Here is a 26,117-nt window from a genome sequence, read left to right on the forward strand (position 1 = left end):
AAGGAGACAGAAACACAGAGGGGAGGCAGAAAAGTGAGGGAACGGAGTAAATCTTAGGACAAGTGTATCTGTTTTAAATATGCTACGATTAGGTCAACTACAATTTTTCATTTTGATGGGGATTGCTGGGTAAAGTTACTTGACTGGTATTATCCAGAAAGTCCTACTACATAACAACAACCTCTGACAGTGTCAGCAACCACTTTACTCTCTCCTGTTGCAATACTGCTGTGCTTCCCAGCTCTCACCAAAGCCCTCAGGGCCCCGGGAGCACCGTCATGTGCCGCAGCCTCTCCCTTCCTGGGAGACTTTATTGTCCATGCTAGAGGTCAGCTCTGCTGCAGCACAGCTCTGTCACCTTGGCCCAGGCTTGGGTACAACGGTGGAGCTGTGAGCAAGGGCTGTGTGTGAGACAGGGCTGTGGGAGGCATCCATGGGGGGCTTGACCCACACTGCTTGGGGACGACACATAAGTGCACAGCCTCCCCTTTGCTTCTTGTACCTTGTGCCTAGTCTTGTACCTTGCTATCCTGATCCTGACCTTGCCTTGCTGGTTGAGTGTCCTGCCTCAGCTGGTCAGACCTGCCTAATCACTGGGGACTTGACTGACAGCCTGGGCTGTTGGCTGGCCCTAGGCATCACCACTGGACCCACTCTGCTCTTCTTGGGGCTCTGTGGGTCTGCAGCCCTCATTGATGAGGGGCAGCCCTGCCTGCCTTGCTGCCACCCTGGCTACCATCCCTCACCCCTGCTCTGGTTGCTCTCAGACAAATTCCATCTCTGAGAAACTTTGCTGTCCTATCAAGGGAGGGTTGGTGTTTGTTTGTATGTGCACTGAGCACTCTGGAGGCTTGGGAAGTTGTCAGTGGCCTTGCAGCGCGCCTGCTGATGGGGATAATTGCTGGTGAAGGATGGTGACTTGCACAGCCAGGGAGGAAGGAAAATATGGGTAATGTTTCTACCCTCAGTATTGAAGGCAACCTCCATGGTCACAATCAGCCTGGAGGCTCCTGGGAACAACAGGAAAAGAAGTTTTAGGTCGATTGCAGACTTGATAGGCTGCACAGAGCTGTTTTTTGTTTCTCATTTTGACTAAAAAATGAGGAAAATTGCAAACACTGTGGTAGATGTTGATTCCCACGGCCTGAAACAACAGCTCGCCAGTGACCAAGCTGTCCTTTGCCTTTCACATTCAAGAAGCTGCTAGTTGGCATTCAGTGCATGAGGCTTGCCCTGGTCCTTCTCCAGAACACATGAAAACTACGTGCAGTGCTGCTTGAGGGCTAACTTGGGGTTGCTAAAACTATGAAAGAGAGCAGAAAAATCTACTGCTAGAAATATTGCTCACCCAGGTGGGATGGAGAGCTGGCAGCGCTTCGGAAGGCAACAACAGGTTCTTGGTGCTGAATACCTGTGTGATCCAACAAAGAGGCGAGAGGTTAGATGCCAACAGGCGAGGAGAGAGAGGCATGATCACAAGGGATGTGATGGCCCCAAACTGTCTTTCTGCACATGTTTTCAACCTGAATGGAAAAGGAAGATGGAAGCTATGGATTAAAAAAAAAAAAAAAAATTAAAAGCTGAGACAGGTTGGCAGAAGAATTTGAATTTTAGTAGGTGCTGCGCGGTGCAGCTAGTCAGTGGTGCACTGGAACAACTAGTAGTGAGTCTTGAGATGCTGATCATGCTCAGGGCCTGGAAATTGAAAACATATATCTCCTCTCAAGGTCTGACCTTCATCCCCCAAAGTTACAGAGGCACAAAGTTCCCCTCTGATTTTGCAACAGCAAATGTTGTAAAGGACCTTTATAAATGGTTTTAGAATACTAATTTGAGAAGAACTCTGAGTTTAATTATTCGTGTTTCATTTTTTTCTTAAAATTTACACTGTTGTCACGCAATAACCAGTGTGATATCTGCTCTCACTGCATCCTGCTGCAAACATGGTTAGGCGTGAAAAACAGTGCATTACTGCATGACTCAGTAGATGTGAGTGGTAGAACTAGCTATGGGGAGGAATTAGAGAAGAAATTGTAACACCTTTACCTGTATTGGGTCGTAAAATATTCCTATTACTTGCAGAGGTGGAAGTGCCCCTGAATGCTTTGAAAAAATTGTATTGATTAGTACGTGGAATTAAATACAAGGTTTTCTAGCAATACAAATCCACTAGTTACTATTAATTTAAGACATACCTGTATTCTGTCCTCTTCCTTGTGCAGCCTGAACCTGTCCTAAGTAGACATCAAAATAGAAAAGTGTGATTTATACTATGTTTTCAGTTCAGGCCTACTGCTACCTGGCTTTTTCAGTGAGTCTCATTTTATAGTGTTCATGTATACAGAGTTTTCATTAATATACTTTCTCAGATGTTAACTATATATTTGAGGCTGCTTGAAAAAGGATTGCCTTGTTCTATCTGTCATATAGATTAGCCTAGTTTACATTCCTTTCAGTTATGAGTGTTACTTGTACAGGTCTCTGGTTTGTAGTTACTGGTGTGATTTGCTTTCCCTTATAACTTTCCTTCTTTCACTCACATTGGTTGTCTGTGTTTATTTCTATTTCAGTACTGTCCAATTGTGCTGATTGTGTGGGGAAGCTTAAAAAAAAATCCCAAACTCAAGGCAACTCCCCAGATCAGATACTACCCTTTCTGCAGAGAGCGACTGGTTACAAGCAAGCAGGCAGACTGTAAATAATGAGACAATGACAAAAATAATGTGGGAGGCTTCATGTGTCTGAAATGTCTTCACCACTGTCTACACAAAAGGCTTTTTTTAAGGTGTTTGGGTGGTTATATTCCCATTGTTCAAAAATACTAAAGGCTCAAAGCATTTGCAGCTGAAAACCACGGCTAATCGTGCCTTTCATTTCATTGATTATTCTTGAGAAGCTTGTTAACAAACTTATCCTTTAATAAGCCTTTATTCAGTAGTTTTCCCAGAAAGATTAGGTCCAAAGTCTAGTGAAATCAGTGGGAATGTTCTAGCTGACTCCTGTGAACACTGGACAGGGGTCTGTGAGGTATTTTTATCAATAAGATATCATAAATGAGACCATTTTGAATGCTTGTCTCAAAACAGGAACTGTAGCTCCTTGGGAACTCGATATTGCAAAATTAGGTGACAGCAAATAGCTTGTGTTTGACCCAAACTTGAACCTTCACAGGCCACTGGAAGCCCTTTGATAGGATTTCTAGGAGCTGTCCTGAGAGACCTTGTAAACTCCAGATGCCAACGAGATCCTGTTTAAAGGGAATAACAGGCTCATCTGCCAAAACTGACAAGGCTTTTAAACCCTGTAAGCTTGTAGCTCTGGCTCCAGATGGACCACAGCTAGCCCAGGCTGAATTTTCAGGCTGTGGAGGGAAAAGTCTGTCTGTGCAGCAGTGTTGTGTGAGATTGTGAAGGGCATGCTTTCCATGCAGGAGATCGGTATATGCCAAAGAGCCGGAAGAAAATTGACTCTGAGCCTGACAGCTCTCCTTGTTTCAGGTTTGCCACAACTGAGCCAGAATGTGTATATAACACTCTTTACAAGGTCAGTAGAAACAGGGTACAAGAGACTAAGAGAGAGATTAGCTCAGTATCAGAAGTACTTTATGCCACTTTTATTGGATTAACTCTACCCTCCACGCCCATGTTAGCAACATGGATTTCTCTCCATGCTGCTTTTGACTGTGCTGGGCCTTGGGGCTGCTCCCTCTTGCTGTGCTTCCCAAAGGTGTGTTACCACCATCCCTGCAGTGAGCTTGTTTCTACCACAGTTTTGCTAGCTGAAGCAAACATGGTGGTGGTAGAAGGGGAAAGGTTGGAATCACACTTCCACGGTCTGCCTGAGGATGCTGAGGCACTGACTGCCAGATGCTTGGTTACCAGCTCACTGTCTCACTGTGGCACTGAAGATTGTGACATGGCTTATGACTGCAGTGTTCACAGAAAAATTGGATTTATTCCCATTCATCTTATTTATTATTATTCCCAAATCGTCATTTAGGATCCAAGCAGCTGTGCAAGAAAGTGTTGCTTGAAGAGCTGGGTTGGGAAGGCAAGTGAGTTTGTGGCCCTTGGGAGTGTGTTTGGTTAACTGCTGTTGGAAAGAGGCAGAATCCATCATTGTACCAGAGTGTGGCTGAACTTAGAGTTGTGGCCAGAGCAGGAGACAGTTTGCATCCACTTTCAAAGCCCACTGCCGCTTCCCCCTCAGGATGGTCCTTTACTGCATATTGCACTGGTCAGGTGCTGCACTTGCTAGTGAGGCAGATAAGAGTAAGCTGTCAAATGTCATGCTAGTCACATCAGTGGTTTTTCATGTAGCAGTTTTGCCACATCAAGTCTTTAAAGCAGGGGTCCTGCAGTGGAGCAGTGTCTCAGATATTTCTCCTGTTTCTGTATCTTTGACAAACGGAAGATAAAAGGGAAAGAACAGGAAGAGCTAGGATGGAGGAATTTTGCCCCTGCTCTGATGCTCTAATCTGCAAGTCCTGCTTTTCATTTGCCCCTGGCAACTTTTGCCAGTACCGGTGGCTGGAAATGGAAATGCCAGAGCTAACAGCAGCCACAGCCGTGCTCATTCTGACTGTGCCCTATTTCAAGGCTATTTACTTTAGAGTCGTCTTTTGCAGCCAAACTACCAATGTAGATCTGTGAGTCCCTGTGAGCCAAGATGGACAGGAGACTATTGATTCTGTCTGGTCAAGCCAAACTCTGGTTAAGGTCAACAGCATCATCAGAAGCTCTAGCCTGAATAATAGGAGTGAGTCCTAAAGGCTCCTCAGACAGAGAAAACTAATAAACTACTTTGTGTACAGTCACAGCTTCAAAACTGTATTTGTACTTTCTGTGGGATTTTTTTAGCCAGTTCTTCTCTTTTAGAATCAAGAAGAGAAAAGGAGAATTCAGGAAGCCAGATACTGAGTACAGACAGGCTGGACATGGTCCTAGAAATGAAGTCTGTGAAATCAGAAGTAAGTCTCCACCACTTCTCCAGCTCACAATAATGTGTCCTGAAGTCTGATCACATTAATCTTTTGGGAGTTATTTTATGTTTAGAACTTCAGTAAAGACAATTGTGAAGAAAGATGGATCCAAATTGCAGTGACCAGTGAAAGACTTGAAAAAGTGGTGCTTTTTTATTTTTGCTTTTTCATTATTGCTTTTTCATTTTTTGACTAAGGGTTTGGTCCTATTCAAGACAAATACAACCTTCCCACTGATTTCAGTGTTGCCAGAATTTTACCCTCAACACGCATCTCTCGCTGACTGAGGAAGCTCAAACAGGGTTTCCTAATTGCTAGTAAAGACATAAATGGCCTCTTCTGTGCTCAGCCTGTGTGAATAGGACATAGAAAAGAAAGCAACAAGCAGGACCAGGTTTACAGGCATGTTAGATACCAAATGATGCAGATTCCCACGGAATTTAAACCCCTTTGAATTGTGTTGACACTTTTGTAAATCCTGCCATGCACATACCTGCACATTTGACTTGCTAAGATTAACCCCTCCAGCCCCTGCCTTTATTCTAGGCTTGCAGCGAAATTTGACTTAACAAAAGATACCTACCCTGCCATGGATGTGGCTCTTTATTATTATTAGTTATGCTTTGAATTGGTAGAAGGGATGCCCGCAGTGATGTATGTGAGAGCAAAGGTGAGCTCAAAGCACGCAGAAATGGCAACAGAGCACAAAACTTGATGATGGCCCAGCTCCCTTTTCACTCAAAAGCAGTCTTATCCCCAGGCTCAGAAGCTTGTGAACAGTTGAAAATATTTTCCTTTACTTGACTGCACAGCTGAGCAATTATAAATTGTATGGGAAAACACCTCTAAATACTTCCATTGCAGGCTGTGGGCTGGAAAAGGAGCAGGCTTCTGGATCGAGATGCAGAACTCTGAGCAGCAGCCACTCTCCTGTCAATGATGTGATTGGGATGCCAGGAATAACATAACATTTATGCCAGGCTCAGAACTACAGCCTGAGGTTTTCGAAAGAACATTGGTTTAACCTAAGTTGGCATTTCGGAGCTCTCAGCCCTAAGTTTAAATGGCTGTGCAGCCCTCTGCATCATGTGTCTTATGACTAAATCAAGTCTCCCTTTGAGAAAGTAAGACAGAAGGAAACAATGGGAAAACAAGATTCAAATGGCATGAGCTTTGTCTCAAGTCTTGCAAAACCCAGCATTTCTCATGGCTGAAATGCACAGATATTCACCAGAAAGGCTTCCCAAGAGCTGTAGGTGGGCAGCGTCTCTGACATTCAGGCCGAGTGTCTGTTTATCAATTTAAATCCAGATTTGGATCCAGTCGTTGAGTTTGCTGAGGCTTGAAAGGTTATTGAATCATTGCTGCCTTAAAATACGCTGTACTGTGTGCCTTGTGGCATACTTAACCATACTTACTTGATGCTGCAGCTGCCACAGGTGAGTATGCTGGGTGGACGCTTCTGGAACCTAAAAATAAAAGATTTTAATTTTCAGCTATTGAACCAAAAACCCCAATGTTAATGAATAAGAATAAACAGAGAAGGAAAGGAAAATCAGGCATGCAATATCATATGAGAGTTCCTTCACAGTGTTTTAATCTTTAATATCCAAAAGCTGTTACAAAAAATGTTACAAGTTTCATTTATAGAAAATTGTCACAAAATTAATTCTAAAATAAGTCTTGACCTATTTGTTGAACTTTCAGTCCAGACACATGAATTAAAGAACTGTTTGTTGACTCCTATACCTGAAAATCATGATAGCAGTTGGGGGTGTAGAGCTTTCTCCTGCATGAATCAGTTTATATGCCAGTATATGATATGTAAAGATAAAGACTAGCCATAATTTTACTGCAAATGAACTCTCATCTCAGAGAACCTAGACATGTTTGTGTTTATGTGAGACACACTAATTTTGTATGTATCTCAAAGACTCAACTCTAATTCCAGCCCATCTCCTGGAATTATTTTTTTTTTAACTGCTCCTAATATTTCTACATTGAATTACTGAATTTATGATCCACTAAATCATTGTATAGTCAGCTGCATGTCTTACTCTTAAATTTTAGGAAAGCTGTAGATAAGGAGGAAAGCAATGCAAACATCCATGCTACTGACCTGTATCCCTGACCCTATGCAGTCCAGATCTAGTCTTGGCTGCAGCTGCAAGTGTTGTGGTTCTGGTTGTTGCAGGTGTTGTGGTTGGCTTTAGCGTTGTGGTGGAAGGATGCGTTGTTGGTGGTGTTGGGGTTGTGGTGGCCATTTCTGTAGCTGGTGTCAGCACCGGAGATGTCTGATACTCTTTGCGGACTGTGTCCCCTGCAGGAACATTGACAGGATCACTGCAGCTGGACGTGTGATGTGCATGGAAGCACCATTAACAGCACTCGCTGTTTAAGGCAACCCAGACACTGGGTTCTCCTCAGGATGTCTACAAGCATCCTCATCTGTGGAGCCATTAGTGCCTTCGTCACTGTGTGGATGTGTAGCATATGTGCCTGTGTGACACAGTATTACACTGCTCTCTGGAAGGTGCTGATAACAGTCAGTTGCAGCCCTAGTGTTTCACCTCCACTTTTCTGCTTTGGCCAGAAACACCTGTCAACCTGACAGATGTCTCAGACCTATGAAATTGTTCAACCAGCCAGTTGAAGCTCCTGTTTTGCCATCATCTTCCTCAGTGTAATTAAGCAGTTAATAAGTCCATATAAATGGAAAACAACTGGCATCAGGTAATAAAAGATGGCCATTCTGAGTCATAGACCAGAATAAGATACGCATTGCCTACCACAGCACTGAATTAATTTTGCAGAAAGACAACTTTTAGGTAACAGTGATTCAGGGAGTGGGTCAGAGCCGGAGCAGGGAGCATCAGGGCTTTGGCTGAGGGGAGTGGGGGGATGTATCACCTGGGATGTGCCAATTTCATCTCACTGCGACTCATCTCACATTTGCTACACTTTTAAAATGTGTCATCTGTTGTGAGAAAAGAGACAATTCTAGTTGCAAAATTTGCATCCTAAATATCCTTATATGAAATTGTTAACATGCTTACAGTTCTTGCAAGTCATCATCCCAAAAAAGACACTTCGTCGTTATCTTCTCTGTCTATCTACAAAAAACTGCCCTAAAATTCACCTCAGTCTTGTTCCTCTCCTCCCTGCACATAGCCCTGGGGATGGCCTGACACACTGTGTACAGTGAAAAGGGAATGGTGCGCAGTCTATTAATTGCTGCACAGCACAAGCTTGTATTTTATTGCTGGATGTTCTCCTTTTGGAAAATTTCATCATGAGACTGTCTGGTGGATTAATTACCATCTAATGCTAGCCAGTGAAAAACTCAGGGCTCAGACAGTTTTAATAGGATAATGCTGAAAGACAACTCAGAAGAAAAACAAAACAACCCAGCTGAAAAAAACAGTATGAATGGCTCTCTTTGGGCTGAATGGTGCCCTGCTCCACTCTGCTGCACTAAAAGAAAGAAGAGAGGGGGTAAAGTAAGTCTTCTCCTGTGATCTGGTGCTGCTGGAGTGGGGAGCAGGCACATCGGCCAGCTTTATGCCCGAGGCTGCAAGGAGCAAGAAAGCTGGGAGCTAACAGTATTAGCAGAAAAACTAAGGAAGCAGCATAGTAAGCGCAGAGAAAAGACGTTGCCTTGGTGCATGTTGGCTGGGTTTTTGGTGGAGCCTTTAATACACAAGGAGGGCTCTCGAGGGCTAGCGGTTCCCAGTGCTCCTGCGGGCAGGGTGCCCATCTCCCTCACGATACCTTCAAAGGGTTTCCAGGGCACGTGCCCTGCATACGAAATTGCCAAGAGCTGTAATACAAGCTTTTGAAGTTCACAACACCTGAACTCACCCAAAACACAGAGAGAAATTAAACTGAGAGGGTGCACTCTCTTGCCCTCTCTTCTCTGAATTGGCACATGTCCCTCAAGCACCATTGTAGCTGCTCATGTAATGGGGCTGGTTCAGTGGGAAAGAGGCTGTAGAGAGGAGGTTGGACGGGGGAGGTAAGGCTGTATGGGTTACTAGTGTCAAACTGCTGCCTATAAGTGTCCACAGGCAGTTTAGATTGGGACGTATACTGTAAAAGAGCACCAAGATCCCCAACCCATACCTTGTTCCAATGCTTTTTCTGATGCATTAGCGGTGTCTGCACTCTTTGTAGCTTTTAGATCTTGCTCTGGCTTTTTAGGCTCTGAAGCAAAATTAAGCACATTAAGACAAGCAGCTCTGGAAGAAGATTTTAAGTCTCTTATTTAGACACTACCAGTCCCCAAATGAACGCATCCCATAACCTGGCATTAGGTAGGTCAGTCAGTCTGACTGGTGGTTTCTCACCAAAGAGAAAAAGTGATGGCTGGGTGCCTCTGGAGAGTAGTCACCCCATATTTCTGGTGCCAAATTTAGGCATTTATACTGCCCAAAAGCTCCTGCCAATGTCAATAGAATTTCTAAAGTAGCAATAAATATGGGATTTTACCACTGATAAACTAATACTCATGAGATTAATGCATCGTGTTGTTGATTTTTGCTCTGAGTATCAGCGTGTCCTGAGAATCAGGGTGGTGTGTGTAGGATGTTTGGGGAATACCAATTAACATGCAATATTTCAGTCACTAGTTCATGTTCAGATGTAGTTTTTTCTTGCCTGACATTGTCAGATCATCATAGGGCCAAATCCTGAATGCCACAGACTGGCTTAGAGAGAGAAGGGAGATTTTTTTTGTCCTTTTTTTTTTCGAAGACCCAAAATCATCAAAAGTACTTGGAACACTTACACAGTTTGTTTACTGCTACCCTGCAAAAGAATTTGCCTCTGCTTTTATGTCTGACTCAGTACTGGAGGATTTTGATCTTCCATTTTTTCCCTTCTCTAGCTATTTTGGCAGCATTGACCTATTGGAGAAATTACTCCAGGGTTAATGGTTCCCCCCTCAAATGTATTGTTTTTTAAAACAACATCTTTTGATTATATTTACCAGCTGTGAATAGTTAGATTTTTGAAAAGGTGTTTCTTGCTGTGCCCAGAATTCGTGAAGCACTGTAACCGCCAGCAGCAATTAAAGAAATGTCAGGCACTCTGAATCTCCAGTGTCCCTGGGATGAGGACCAAAATTGCGTCTCTGACTGCTGATCAAGTGTGAAGCAGGATTTTTCACTAATCTGGCAGTAAGTGAGTGAGATCCTCAAAGGACTGCCTTTACCTCCCACAGATAATGGATTTAAGTATCCAGGTGAACAATGTGGTCTCTATAATTTAAATCAGAAGAAAAACATAGCTTTTTTAAAATAAAAAATAAGTAGGAAATCCTCTATCACAAGATGGCCCCAACACCATATTACAGAGATTTTTTTTACCTTGAGAGCAATCTGTTTCTAACAGCTGAGATGGCTGGGTCGAGGTGGCAGGCTAAGGAGGGCTGATGGGGCCAAGTGAGGCTTGGGGAAGATGGATTGTGACCATCAAATCTCCTTGCTGCCTGTGGGACAGGGCTGGGCAAAGCAAGACAGTGGCATCCTCAAACACTGGGTTTGATATAACAGTTATTTGCTCCTTTGATCATCCTGGGTTTTCTCTAAGTGAATGCACAGTCTTTGATCCTAGGACCCTAACATTTTCATTCACACTCATTCAAGAAAAAAGTGAAGGAAGCTGCTTGCATCTTCAGTTTGCTGCAGGCTGTTAGGCTCCTGGTATTTTGTTCGTGTGACTAGAGATGCAACTTGATGATGCTCCCAATTTCTACACTGACTCTCACCTAATACATGTTTTAGCACTGGCGGAAGAAATTGTTGCTTGCAGCCTGCGGAGCTCTACCCTGGCTGCGATTGTTCCTGGTCTGTTGTGAAAGGCTTGGGCTGATAGTTCAAGTGTAAGTACATTTGGAAATGATGAAATACAGTTTCAGTAAGTGCTTCTTAGGAAAAGCCAAGACTTCTAAGAAGTTGCCTCGCTTCTAGCAGTGCATAATATTTAGCTCAGTAATTTCTGTTTACCTGGTCAAGATACGTACAAATCTGTACCTATTTGATTTTAAATGCAAAGGTATTGCAAACTAAAGGCATGGTTTTTAGTGATGCATATTCAGGTTGAACATCTGCAGCTTTCAGATGAATAACGATAGAGAAAGTCAACGTGTATAACCTCGAATGCTTTCATATAATCAGTACAACATCATACTCACTAACAGATTTAAAGCAAGAAGAAAAGCACTTGGAAACAGAAGTCTGTGAAACATAGTATGACCAAAAAATAGAAATCATTTGGGATAATTTCCAAATGCTTAACATTAAAAAACCACCATGAGGGATATGGATGAGATGCTAAGGGATGTATGAACTTCTGACTGTGAATAATTATCATATATTTGTATTACACAACTGAGACGCTACAACAGATAGTTGTGAAACTACGTAAGGGAAAGCCAGTCACAATTACTTGCCTGATTTAACAGCTGTGCTTTTTGAAGAAGAATATTCAAGAGTTGATGGATATGTCACACCTTTTCTTGGCTTACCCTCTACAAGAAAAATCATTAGAAAGCATCACAAAATGTTCTATGTTTTCTTGCAATAAAATTCTCATCTGACATATGCATTCAGAATTGGACCCTGCTTCTTTACTGCCCGACTAATTTTCTTGAAGATTCTTTCATCTGATGGCAGACTCTCAAAGCCATGCCACTAAAAATACCAATGCCTAAATCCAGCATCATAAAAAAAAGTTAGCAAGCATGAAAACACAGTCCTGGGAAGGATTTGAAGAGGTCAGTTAATTCATTCCTTTGCTCTCAAATGGTGTTAAGCATAAGGGATCCGTTCCTGAAGGACATTTGTATAACCTGTACTTAAACCCACAGCTTCCCTAGGCAGCCTTTTCCACTGCCTGACTATGCAGTTGATTTAGAAAGCATGTTTGATGTGGTATTCATTTCATCATGCATACAGCATTTTTCTCTGACCTCACCTTTGCAAGGTACTATTTCTGGCAACAGTCTTTTGCAGTAATAGCAGTGAAAGAAGGCTGAGCTTGTGTGAAGAAACATATGGTACCTGAATTTAGATCTAAAATGAGGGTCCTGTCTTAAAACAATGAGGTACATTTCCCAGTTAAGCTTTAAACCACAAATCTTTTTAGTGCCACAGCAGACGCTGTCTCTATCAGTACATGTGGCCATATAACTCCATCTCTTGGGATGGTTTTTATTTTCCCTTATACCACTGAATAAAAAGTGTTGCAGAGAAGCCCAGTGTAGGGAAGACTGTTCTGGCCTCTAGGAGTTGGTGGACGTAGGACTTCTGGACCCTGGTGACTGTCTCTACAAGGTGCTGGACCACCTTAGGTGAGAGCTACCTCCACTTCCTGCAAAACCTGAGTCATGATGGTGATGCTAGGTTTGCTTTCCTTTATTCCCTCTGTGGATTCTTTAAGAAGGTGTATATGGCACTGCCAGCATGTCAGTTGTCATTCTGGGTGGTTAATCCAGAGACCAACAGCACTGAATAAAATTATCTGCTACAGACTGAGCCACTCTTGTGGACTGGGCCTGTTTCCCCTCTGATGGCACACAATGAAGAGTATACTCTAGAGGAACTGGTCCCCTATGTGCAGGTATGGCCACGGAGCTGGAGAGGCACTCTCCTTTTTCCTTTTTCATGTCTCTATCTCCTTTGTTTTACTCATCTCTAAGATTTCAGATGTCATTAGAAAACCCTAGATGAAGAAGTTAGCTTGAGTTACTAATGAGGCAAGGATGTAAGGAGCTATTCCATTTCTCGTTTACAGTGGTATAAACTAAGAGCAGCTCCACTGAAGTCAATACAGATCTACCAAAGACCAGAGCTGGCAAGTTAGCATGCAAGGACAAGCTGGAAAGAGTTTCCTTCTTGCCCTTGGGTCTCTCGCAGAAGCTGGCCTAAGTGAAGAGCAGCAGGTCTTCACATCCTGGACCCTGGTGACTGTCTCTACAAGGTGCTGTGCTGTGTCATGCATCTGGACCACCTTAGGTGAGAGCTACCTCCACCTCCTGCAAAACCTGAGTCATGATGGTGATGCTAGGTTTGCTTTCCTTTATTCCCTCGATGGATTCTGAGGGAAATCAGAAATCACTTCCCCCCAGCTAAAACTGAGATCAGGAGCCAAGCAGGACTAGGGAGCTCTTCTGCCAATTTGGTAGAAGAATGGAAACGTTATAGGATTGCAGATGATTTCTAAATGCATTTCTTTATCCCCAACAGAGGCAGGGATGTCAGGTATGAGTGGCTGGTACATGGATGCAGCAATGGCGTAATAATCTGATCTTAATTTAGAATATTTCTGTGCTAATCTGTTTCCTAATGCAAACCTGAAGCCCACTGCTATGCAAATAAACTTACTAGTGTGGGGAGGCTTACTGCTCCTGGACTCTGAGGTTTTTGATCATCAGAAACTTGCATCCCATATGTAACCAAGAGGTACGTCTAAGGCCTGGCCTGAATGTGGCCCTACTCTCAGGAGCAATGGTCATATGTCTTTTTCACTGTCTGAAAAAAGTTACATCTAGGTTGGAGTTTGCTTAATGTACTTGAAAATGCGTTTGCATATGGACTGAAAACCTCAACTTCTGGCCATTGAAGTACAAGCTATGAGGTGGTGGCTGCTCACCCTCTCATGCTTATTTATGACTAGCAAACCCAGAGGTTTAGGACTCTCTTTTCTTAACCCACTAGCTGCAAGACTCCCACTCAACTGAATGGAATCTCAGCTGAGTGCCAAAGCATTTCAGTGCTTGAAAGCAAATACCATCGCATTTGCATATCTCCTGGTGTGCTGACTGCTTTAATCCCAGAGGACAGACTCATTTCCCACTGCCCTTAAATCATGCCACTTCATCGCCTGTGTCCTCCGAGGATTCCTCTTCTGTGCTCTTTTGTATGGATGCTCATTCACAATTTAAACATCACAAACTCTTGGTGACAATATCTTAACTGGGAGTAAACTGTTGGCACATTTCCAGGGTACAGTATTGCATACGGATCTGGCCTGCTGGAAGGGAATTTGGCTGGAGAACAGGGGACTCACTTCAAGCTCTAAAGCTGTCCTGAAATTAATGCCGTAGATGACACTGCATTTTTATTTGGGAATGCTTTATGCAACTCTGCCTTTTTATGACTCATAATTGTAAAAAAACCCCCAACTTATCTCTTTTTGAGAGTGAGATCTGTCTGCATTCAGCCTCAGGCTTCTGAGATGAATAGCACAGCCTTCCTGGGGTTTTAGTTTTCCAAATTTCTCTCTAAAATTCGCACTTTTTCAGTCGGTATAGTGAGAGTTTTCTTCCTATTTCTATACAAAGCTCAATATGATATATGTTATTTGATATATTGTGTTAGCTTTATGCTTGAGCTAGTTTATAAACAAAGTAGATCCACTAACTTCAGTGAGAGAACTCAGCGTGCATAAAATTAAGTGCATGAGGGACAAATCTCATCGTGCCTACACATACCCAGATTTCTCCTCATTTCCTCTTACATGTGCTTGTAACTTTCTCTTATATCTTCTTTTATAGTGTCTCATTAATTAAGAATAAAGATTTATTACTATAAATCAAAAATTCCTACAGTTTTATGGGATAACCACTGAGCAGCGGCTGAGGTTAAAAAATGTTATTTCCCATTTATGTACCAGAATTACCATGTGCTGTTTGTTGGGGAAAAAGAAGCAACAAGTACAAGTAGCAGTTCAGCTATTCCAGGAAATTCTTACTCATCCAGAATAAATCCTTCTCATAATGTGGTGTGCCCATGGCAGAATGCTGTAAAAAGTGCATCCAAATATATTAATGCAAACTCCAGACGACAGTTCATTCTAGTCAGTTTCTGAGACCTCCTTTGCTGTCCACAAATTTTCACATGAAAAGAACATTTCTTTAGTTTTAGTGGCTGTTCAGTTGCTTGAGCTGTTGATTTTTCCAGGAATGATGTAGTTAACTAATATCGATTTGTTGTACCTATCCTAAACCTCCAAAAGTGAGGACCAGCGAGCACTGATCCACTGTATGGATGCAGCAAGAAGTTAGATTTAGAAATTGTATGTAAAACAATGTAAATTAGACCCTTCTTTCACACAGATAGAGTGAATACAAGTAGGTTTAACATAATCTGGAGCTGGTGTAAAGGAGATCTAATTTATAAAAAAAAAATTTTGAATTTGAATGCAAATTACCTGCTATGGGGAGAAAAAAGGAATGAGCGTTAAATTAAGATGGATTTCCCTGCACTGTGTAGATATCAAAACCGTTTGGCTAACAGAGGTGGGAAGAATTCATGACATACTTGGGATGCACTGATAGAATTGCTTAATATAGGGCTGGCATTAATACAGTGTGGCTATATGTGGCTTGAGATGGGTTGACAGAAGTCAGAAGTTGCCTCAGAAAACGCTGAGGCTGAGGATGCTTTAAAAGGCTCAAAGGCCCTTTAGTGTCCTTAGCAGCACTGCTTACTAGGGTGAGGAGCAAGTGCAATAAGAAGTTTTCCCTGTCACTACCAAGGCTCGGGTTTTACACATCAATAGCAGGAGTTAAGGTGCCCTCAGAGAGTCAGCCCAGACTGCCAGTCACCTCCCACAGTGTGGGCTCAGACCCACACTGGTCTGAACTGAGATGTCTCTTTGTGGGCTATACAGGAAGCCCAGAATAAAAACTGTCTCAAGTGCATTATTCATGCTAAAGCTAGGTGGGGTGGGCCTGGGTGATAAACAGGTCTTTAAAATGAGAAGGTTGCTTCCCTTTCCTCCCATTGCTTCGTGGCTTGTCGGACAGTGGGGAGCAGCTGGGGAGGGCAGGTGGCTCCAGAGCTCCACCGCAGTACCTGACACGAGGAAGGACTCCCTCCAGCGCGGCAGCGACAAGGATCGGACTCCATTGGAGAAGCTCCCGCGGTAACCAGAGTGGCCAGCGACCTTCTGGACGAGGATCTTCCCACCTGCATTGTCGATTATACCACTACAAGGGGAAAACATGGTGTATGAAGGCAGAAATTACCCCCAAAACTTAGAAACTGTTCAACAATGCAAGAGGTATGAAGCATTCACTTTTACCTTTATACCAGGGGCTGTAGTGGAGCTGTGACCACTAAGTCTGCTGCTAAGAAATATTTGTGCTTCTTCCACATAGAGAAGAGCAGTTTGCACAAAGTGCTGTCAGGATCTGTTTTCTCTTTCCACTGATCCTGTGTTAAAATTCCTGCAAGCTTGACTGAATGACTAAAGATACGAGGAGAGGTACTTAGAGGAGTTTTGGGGCCAATCATATGACAGAAATACAAATTTGAGGCAAACTTCCCACTCTCTTTACTTTTTCTTTTGTAAAAAATCAGTATTTTCTTTGTGTTCCCCTATGTGTTATCTGCAAAACTAAGCCTGCTTCTGAGCTCAGACTGGCATAAACTGAACACAATATTGCTGGAAGCTGTAGAAAACCTTGCAGGCTCCATGCATATTAAATAATGTTTGACCTATGACTTAAGGCATTTGATACTGTTTCCCACAGCGTTCTCCTAGAGATATTGACTGCTCTTGGCTTGGATGGACATACACTTTGCTGGGTGAAAAACTGGTTGGATGGCCAAGTCCAGAGAGTTGTGGTCAAAGGAGTTAAATCCAATTGGCAGCCGGTCATAAGTGGTGTCCCTCAGGGCTCAGTACTGGGGCCACTCCCATTTAGTATCTTTATCATTGGACGAAGGGATGGAGTGCACCCTTAGTAACTTTGCACATGACACCAAGCTGGGTGGAATTGTTGATCTGCTTGAGGGTAGGGAAGCTCTACCGAGGGATCTAGATAGGCTGGATCATTGGGCCAAGGCCAATTGTATGAGTTTCAACAAGGCCAAGTGCTGGGTCTTGCACTTCGGCCACAACAACTCCCAGCAGCGCTACAGGCTTGGGGAGGAGTGGCTGGGGAGCTGCTTGGTGGAAAAAGGCCTGGGGGTGCTGGTCAACAGCCAGCTGAACATGAGCCAGCAGTGTGCCCAGGTGGCCAAGAAGGCCAACAGCATCCTGGCCTGTATCAGAAGTAGTGTTGTCAGCAGTAGTAGGGAGGTGATCGTGCCCCTGTACTTGCTTTGATGAGGCCATGCCTCGAGCACTGTGTGCAGTTTTGGGCCCCTCTCTACAAGAAGGACATTGAGGTGCTGGAGAGTGTACAGAGGTGGGCTACCAAGCTAGTAAAGGATTTGGAGCATGTCTCATATGAGGAATGGCTGAGGGTTCTGGGGCTGTTTAGCCTGGAGAAGAGAAGGCTGAGGGGAGACCTTATCACTCTCTACAACTACCTGAAAGGAGGTTGTAGCAAGGTGGGGTTGGTCTCTTCTCCCTAGTAACAAGCGATAGAACAAGGGGAAATGGCCTTAAGCTGCACCAGGGGAGGTTGAGGCTGGGTATTGGGAAGAATCTCTTTACTGAAAGGGTAGTCAGGCATTGGAACAGCCTGCCCAGGGAGGTGGTGGAGTCACCATCCCTGGAGTTGTTTAAGAGATGGGTAGATGCTGGACTTAGGGACATGGTTTAGTGGTGTTGGTAGAGCTAGGACAAAGGTTGGACTCAATGATCTTGAAGGTCTCTTCCAACTGAAACTGTTCTATGATTCTATGATTCAAGACAAATAGAAGACATTCAGTGTATGCAGCCTGCTGTGGCATCATTAGGAAAGCCGGCAAACCAGGGAGTGACTGACTCTAGAGGGGTGGTAGGACTGGCAGGAATGATACTGTGCAGGAAAATAAGTAGCAGGCAGCAAACAAAGGTGAAGAACATGTTAGAGCTGTAGCTTTCTGTGATGATTGCAAGAAGCTGCTGGTAAAATAACTGTAAGGAAAGGAAATTCACTGTCTGTGGAAATGCAACATAGAAGCTAACAAAGCCAAACACAGCTGGCAAACGAGGAACACTGAAACCCTCACTGCAACAATACAGGCAGCCAGCATTTGGACTGTGGGAGACATTGCAGTCGCTATCAGCATTTTGTAAAGTCACTTTGGGACAAGCTCTATGTGCAGTGACAAACAATTTCTGTTCTGCAGTATTGCTGAAGGAAGGACTTGTTTGAAGGCAGTCAGCTCCCCAGCAAGGGGCTGAACAGGCAGAGCTGCAGCCAGGAGGTGGCAATCCTATGTACACAGGCACGTCAGCCTGTGCTCTGCTTAGTGCGGAAGCAAGGTATAAAGTTCCAAAGCCTTAGCTATTCAACTTTACTCAAGATGCCAGCTGTTTCACAGAATTGGGAGCACTGCAATAGCTCAAATAACTGAATGAAGTTAAGTTGTTGATCAGGCTTTATAAGTTCTTACAGCATTTTCAGCTGAATGCATCCTGCCTCTGCATCCTGCCTACAGTTATGATGTGTTTTGGTTGTGAAGTTATTCTCTATTAAAATTTTATGCATATTTTTGAATGGCTAATAAAACTTGGCCAAATTTGTGCTATAAAATTTATATTGTATGTTTTCTCATCCAGTGTCCTTTTCTGTGGCAGGAAAACACATTACTCAGCCTTTGATGTCAAGGACAGTTAAATTCAAATGTGGAGAACCAAAACCAATCCCAGAAGTATGAGACTTCTATGTATTCATAGTGATACACTGGTGATGTGCCATTTTTTTTCTGAAGATTTATTAGTAGCAGCAGCTCCATCCCTAACTTCCACTTCAATCATAATAGTACAATAGTAATTTGCTATGCCTGAATGTGAGATCTGCAAATCTCAAGGTACTTCTCCAAAGGCTGAGAAACACGACTGATTTCAATAGGAATACAGGATTAATAGCACTTTATAATATTGAATCCATTTCAACACACATGGTCTTTCTCACAGATTTTCTACTAAAACAGCAGCCTGAGATCAAACCTACAAGGCCGTAGGAACTTTAAAGGGTTTGAAAAGCCAAGAGCTCACTGCACTGAAATGATGGTTTTGTCTGAGTGCCTTGCTCATTTAAACTCACTCACCTGTGAATTGCAGCATTGCACACACTGGAAAAGGAAGCATAAATATCTGTGCCATAAACGCGGTATTTTACATCTTGACATCCAGGGGGGCATTTTGCAATGAATTCTGGATTGATTATCTTCCCCGCCTTGACATCACAATCGATCTGGGGTACATCTGTGAGTGCAAAATCTTGGTAAAGTCAGATTGAATGTTTTCATAGCTGAGTGATCTTGTCATGAAACAGTGAGTAAATGAATGACAGGGATGCCCTTCTCTTATGCCTTCGTATCAATGGTTTTGGGATACAAGACATGTCTATGTGTTCTGCATCTACAATACAATAGATAATAACCCCTATACCGAGGGATTTGGCTTTGACTAAGGATAGAACAAAGAAGCCTGAGGATATTTCTGACCTTCGATGTGTGCTTCTCTGAAGGAAATATCTGTTATGACACTTTGCTGGAGAGAGAAAGAAATGAAGTCACCCAGGCTGTGGTTAACATGTGGGAAGAAGGGGGTAGGGAAGAGGTGGCTGTGAGTCAGGACGAGGAAGGACTGTGCACACACGAGGCAGGATGTTTCTCAAGCCTCCTGCTGTGCTTATGTAGCTCCGTGCCATCTATAACATGAGGCTGCAGCCACAGCACATTATCTTGTTCTTTATTTTAAAAACTGTTTGCTGGGTACAATTTACTTTGAACAAGGAATTTAAGTGAGAGTTTACAACCTCGCAGCAGGCTTGTTTGTCAACTAAATAAGCAAAATAATATGGATAGAAATGCTCTTACAGCAGTATAGCTGAAAGTCATACACCCTAGTGCAAAGGACATGCATCACTTGTCTCATGCTAATCAGCTACATATGGTTTGTGTTACAGCAGGTCCATTTCACGTATTTATGTGTCTCTGTCTGTGAAAACCTTAGTGCTTGCTTAAATACTTGTGTGCTACCTAATGACCTATGAAGACACATTTTAGTAGTGAAGTACACAATTTCCCCTTTACACATGTTCAGTAGCACACACTTTACTTAGTGATTTGATTTCAACGAAAGAATCTGTTAGTTAACATATGCTCACCTTGACTTGCAGATGGTTGTTAAGAATTATCAGAATATAACCTCACTTTGCACTTTTTTAATGCATCAGACATGCCTGCTGTAAAGCAGCCAAGATACTACTGGGACCACTTACATAGCTTAGCCTTTTTCATCTTCTTTGTGGCTTCCTTAGCTGCATATGCACATATAAGAAATACACCTAAAATGAAGAAAACACAGTATCAGGAAAAAGGAGGACTATCAACATCAGTCACCACAAGCTCCTGTGCTTGAGATTTCCCAAATTTGAATCAACAAGTTGAAAAAATGAAATGAGAATATTCTCAGCCACAGCTAGGTTTCTACTTGTTGGTTAACTTTGCAGTCAAGGTGACATCTACTGTGGAGCAGTTTTTTGAAGGGGATTAAAGATCAGTGCAGCTCACACATTCATCTGTGGAACTCACAGTCAAAAGATGCCATTGAGTCCATGTGGTCTAGAAAATCATGAAAGGCCTCAGTATTTCCACAAGCAGGGGCAATTCTTTGTTATCGGCGTGATACAGATGTCAGTGAAACAACATGCTCTGTGCCTAGAGCAGCTAGGAAGTTAGGGAGAGAAAGATTCCTCTTAATAGCCCGGCAGGTAAGTTATCCTGTAATTGTGCATTGTGGCATTTCACGCACTGGTGGTAGTGGGTATGGGATACTGGGCAGCATTATGGACTGTATGAGGTTCTAATGTGGTGTGTCCCAGTTTCCTACCCCAGCAAGGGCACCAGTTTTCCAATTTTCTTAAGTAGGTAGAATTATGATTTCAAAAGTGCAATAGTAAAAGAGACATACACTGTTGTGTTAAAACATGCATTAAAACAATATATGCATGTAGCTTATCTCATTAGGTTTGCTTGCTCGGTGCATGACATACAATAACTCTTCATTCTCTGTGCTTGTTTTATAAGCACTGTATTGTGAGTATTTAATCACTTCATTAAAAATATCTTGACTTTCCTATCCACCTTTCCCTTCTCTGAGATTTCAGAGGGAATTGAAACTCTATGATATGTCTTGGCTAATCCTCCCATCATTTGTTAAGTTAATCTTTCTACAATATGCAACAGCAGTCTTATTTCTTTCTTTTATACTGTTCTCCTCCTAGACTGGTTGCAGAGAGTTTGCAGACTTAATCCTAGAACTTGCTCAAAAGAAAAATCAATCTCACGGTGTCTGAAGTGACAGTGTGTAGATGTAGTATTTGGGCCTTTTGTCACTGGTGCAGTTGTGTAACTAAGGCAAAGCTATAGTTAGAAAAAAATGGAGTGAACCAGTGGAAAATAAAGTGCAAAGTCCCAACTACATGTAATGTTAGAGCGTAATTTAATGTGGATAAATTAATTTGGTCTCTTAGTAAAGACAGAAGAACTGCATAGATAGCTATGAATTTGAACTAAGAATATCTATCCTGCCAGACCTGAGGATCCCAACTAGAGGGAAGATTACCTGGGAATATCACAATTAAAGTCATACAGCAGCATTAGGCTATGTGGTGGCTGCATCTCATCAAAGGGAGACATGTAAGTAAAGTACACTAAGAAATCATTCTTGATCAACCAGAGTTTTCATGTAAGATGAATTGCAGATTCTGGAGTCTCTATATGTTTCCAAAAAGCAAGATCCTGTCTGATGGACAGGGAAAAGAAAGTAAGACACAATTATAGCCTTTTTCCTTTGGTACCTTCTTGTTCATGGAAGGAGTAAGAGAAAAATTAGGAAGGAATGCTCCCACATATGAAACAGCTGATTTTTATTTGGAGGGAATCTTTATATTACAGGCATTTTTCAGGCCCAGTTGTGTCATCTGCTATGAACTGCATGCAGCTGGCCACGTACTTAGAGATGTCTGCAAGTAATTAATATTGTTTCTATGCCAAAGTCAAGAAGTTTGAGTGGCCTGTTTCTGAAAAGCTGTGCCAAGACTTTCTCCATCTGCCACTGAGAGCTTCATCAGCCGTGGAGTCCAAAGGGAAGAAAAGAAGCTAGCAGCCACTGGTCAGCCAGGACAGGAGAGTACAAACCCACAAACTACTAATTGCAGCACATCAACTGTACTTACCAAAGAAAGTTGCGATGACTGTGGCCTTCATGATGAGTAAAGCAAAATCTGGATATGTCAGTAAGTAGAACTGAAAAGGAAAAGAAGGGTACATCAGACTGCATTGGGAGGTATCACAGATGACACTGGAATGATGGGGGAAGAGGGACTGTGCATACTTCTTCAACCTTTCACTGTCCTCACATGCTGCATCCTCTTCTGATGGTTTGTAGAGCAGCTGATGTCCCCAGAGGAGGTAGTCTTTGGGCTGTGGCACTCCCATAGACTAATTTTTTACTTCCGTGCAAGATTTGCCTTTTGCCTCAGGAAACCAAGATTTCATTCCATATACATACATATGAAGCCAGTGGCAGGAGAAGGCATGACAGGTATGGACATGCTCTGACAGCTATTCAAGTTCATTCACTGTTCTTCGAAGGCATGATCACAGAAACATATTGTCTGCACATCAAACCACACCATGTAATCTCATAAAGGTACAGGGAACATAACTCCTGAAGGATGTTGCATAAAGTATCTTGCAATTCTACCATCGCTCGTGAGCCAAATTACTGGTTTCTTTCTTTTTCTGAGGATGTGTGTGTGCACGTGAATGTGAGCACTGTTGATAAAGAGGACTCTGTCAGAACATCTGGATTTTTTTTCCGGATCTGCATATGTGGCTTCTGACCCCTGCCATCCCTAAAGCTCTTGGCTAGGCTACAAGAACACAAGCTTATCAGAGATAACCCCTCTCAGCTCCTTCTGAACATCACCTCCCATGCTGCTTTTGTGGTTATTTGGTGGTTGTTGAGGGAATCCTGGGTTAGGCGCTCATAATTAATCTCAGTCATTAAAATATTACAATATACTTGACAAATACCAGAGCAAAAAGTCTGATAGGGAGAAAATATTTGTGTGTTGTACAGGAAAAACTCAAGGATCAAAATGAATTTGGTCTTCAAAGAAACTGATTACATGCTTAAAATGGAAAGATTCATACTAAAACAAAAATCAGCTTGCTATAAAGAAAGAAAATACATGGAATGTTAAAGCTGCAGATGATCAGGAAAAGCAAGATATCTGCCTCCTGGAAAAATAGCAGTGGCAAATTTCACATAGCAATTTGTGTACTCAGAACCAGGGCTTCAGCTGCCCCAGAAAGAAATTTAGACTGACAAGGCAGATACAGGAGAGAGAGAAAAAAATCTGCAATCTGTTATCACATACAGTGTTTCCACATTTTTTATTTTAATTGATCTTTTCAAGAAAGCCACATGTTTCTTGAGTGAGGATGACTACAATGGTATGCTAGACTAAACTGAGTTCAGCCACTTCTAGGCCTGTATAATTTATAACCCTTTCTACATTGACCAGATGCATCTCTGATTTCTGCTCCTGTGCTACAGTCAGAGAACATCAAGTGCCAGGACATGCTAAAAGTATCACTTCCTAATAGTACTATATCTTTTCTTAACAATCTCCCTAAAACAGTCCTGCTAGGCTGCTAAAGCTGAAAGCAACAGAGGTTGCTCAGAAGACACCAAACTGCATCCTGGGGGTGTGGGAAGTGGCTCAACACGGCGACTGTGTCTTACTGCAAAATGGTGGACAGTGCAGTTGGGGTGACCCCAGACTATACAAGCCACAGCAGTGAGAGCAGTTATGTGGTAACACTCTGCTGCCACTGTTAGTTTCTTTGAAAAAACCTTGCCCATCTCCTGGAAGAAAAATCCATTCTAAGCATTTATTGCGGTGTATTTCCACTGTGAAGCTGCTAAAGGAAATAGTAACAAGCTGTAGAAGAGAGTTCAGAGGAACTTAGATGCTTTTCACTTATATGTCTCAAGCATTGCCATGTCAGAGGTATCAAAAATTGCCCCTTTGCAATAAGTTCTCACCTCAGGTTAGTCCCAGAAAAAGAAGAGGCAGAATAAGAGTTGCAAGTCATTTGCATAACTACCATGCACCATTAAAGACTATGCCGGCACTGATTTAGTCTTTGGAAAAGGCATCTTAATATGAGCATTCCCAAAATCTGTAAGGAACTAATTCAGCAGGGGCATCTTTATTTGAAGTCAAAGAGAGCTGTGAGAATTTGTCCTGATGGCATTTGGCTTGGTGCTGAGGTATTTTTGTCTCAGTTTAATTAGACTAGAGAAGGTCTGAGATGATAAGGGATCCATATAAAAGTTAGCTTCATGGGTGTGTTGCTCTGTGCTTTGTGGAGAGAGTCCAATGCTATTTAACTATTCCTGTCTCAGAAACTATATAATCACCTGTACAACCAGTGCTGTGCAAGACTTCTCATGTATCACCACGTTTCTGAAAGCCCTGCTGTCCCCAAGCCCTGCTGTCCCCAAGCCCTGCTGTCCTGAGGCTAGGGCCAGCTGTCCCAGGAGCTATCGCAGTTCTCTTGGGTGGCACTGCCCCAGGCTTGGCTACAATTGCAATCTCTACCTAGTCTGCTGGTGGCATTGCTTTTCAAGGCAACAGAAAGTGGGCTTTTTTACCTAAAATATTATGAATTCCCTGTAGAAAGAGGCCAAGAAATCTAAAAGGGCTTCATATGTAAAGCCTGTTGGGGTCACATGAATTCAGCAGACCCCTTAGCCTAAAATAACAGATATTTTATGAATAAAAGAGTTAACAGAAGTATTCAGACTAGGCTGTTAGATTTACTTGACAGATTTGTTGTCATAGCTACACACAAAAGCATCTTATTGTGGACTCTGTACTTTTGCTGGTACTTGTGCTAGTATCCCGATGGAAATGAACTATAATAGTAAAGAAACTTATTTTTGCCAGTATATTAATTTACACATTAGGAACTGGCATGCCTGGAAAAATGCATAGGCATTCTGTGACACAGCTGTGGTGGCAACACTCTCAAGGGGGGTCCTGGCCTTCAGACCTTGGACTGTCACATGAGGGAAAGCATACGAGGATTTACACTAACGACAATTAAGTGTCCGGCTTAGAGGCTCCAAGCTTTCCATTGTGGGAAGTCTGTGTGCATTCAGTGTATTTGGGGCCTAGGGAGTCACTTGATTTAAGCCATACAAGATCTCCTATACTGTGCACTAGCATGGCATTCACTGCTTCAAACTGGTAAAGGGAGCAACAGCCTGGAATAAAACAGTGGTGTTTTTTGTTTCTCTGGGAAGGAAAGGGAAAGCAGAGCTTCAAACCATGCATATGACAGGCTTTTTAGTCTGTGTAGATCCACTGGGAGGTTGGGGATGTTTTATCTGTAGGTTGAGAATGACGCTTTGCTAGTAAACACAAAGTTATGGTTCCTTTGTTCTTTTACCAAATTAATAGATCCCATTAAAACAAAACCAAAAGTTTCTACTTTGGGTTAGTATGGGCTAGTTTTGCTGAGATTTCTCCTTATCAGATTTCCGTTAATAGAGTATTTGCAGTCCCAGTCAGTACTGATGACTAGTGACAAGTCAGTATTAAATCTCCTGAACTGTATGCTGGATCTTTGTTCATCAGAGTACATTTTCCCATCTGTATCCTTCAGACTGCCATAATAGAAGTTACCATTATGCCAGGAAAGAGGTTAAGTATATGCATTACATCAACATGTGCTTAAATCCCAGCTAAGTCAGGTGCAAATGTAGTTAGAAGCACCTCCTTCAGTGTTTACCTTTTAAAATCAAATTTCTGTTTGAAAGAACATTGATTACTTTTTCCCTACCACAAAGACTTGAAAAAGCTTGAATATTAGGGAAGAGGTAGAGTTAGCAAACTATTCTTTCTGCGTATAAAGATGTTTATACTGACCTTTTATTAACAGCCTGACTTTTATAAAGAGCTGAGAGAGCTGCTACATGCTACAAACAGATAGTTTAAATCCATATATATTGTCACTGTATGGCGAACTATAACAATTTCTGATGAAAGTGTATGTTTTCAGTCCTTGATTTTTGGTGTCAGGCACCACTGTCTGTTCCATGTGCAAACTGAAATTCTTTGCTGATGTCATGTGCTTTGTCTCTGCAGGAGTAAGCAGTTTAT

General features: G+C 42.5%; 1 protein-coding gene across 1 annotated transcript in view; it reads right to left on the minus strand.

Moving 5' to 3' along the window:
• Positions 1-22,143, minus strand: part of VIT (vitrin) — a 37,967-nt gene extending 15,824 nt beyond the window's left edge. Inside the window, exons 1-11 of the mRNA XM_009953158.2 lie at positions 22,113-22,143; positions 20,154-20,219; positions 18,976-19,132; positions 15,841-15,974; positions 11,433-11,510; positions 9,104-9,184; positions 7,101-7,301; positions 6,400-6,450; positions 2,196-2,234; positions 2,047-2,103; positions 1,349-1,411 (exon numbers count right to left, since the gene is read on the minus strand). Of these exons, the coding sequence (XP_009951460.1) occupies positions 1,349-1,411; positions 2,047-2,103; positions 2,196-2,234; positions 6,400-6,450; positions 7,101-7,301; positions 9,104-9,184; positions 11,433-11,510; positions 15,841-15,974; positions 18,976-19,132; positions 20,154-20,219; positions 22,113-22,143 (958 nt within the window). The remainder of the gene's footprint in view (positions 1-1,348; positions 1,412-2,046; positions 2,104-2,195; positions 2,235-6,399; positions 6,451-7,100; positions 7,302-9,103; positions 9,185-11,432; positions 11,511-15,840; positions 15,975-18,975; positions 19,133-20,153; positions 20,220-22,112) is intronic.
• Positions 22,144-26,117: the final 3,974 nt, after the last annotated feature.

This window comes from Leptosomus discolor, chromosome 2 (assembly GCF_034619465.1).
Source record: "Leptosomus discolor isolate bLepDis1 chromosome 2, bLepDis1.hap2, whole genome shotgun sequence".
Taxonomy (NCBI): Eukaryota; Metazoa; Chordata; class Aves; order Leptosomiformes; family Leptosomidae; genus Leptosomus; species Leptosomus discolor.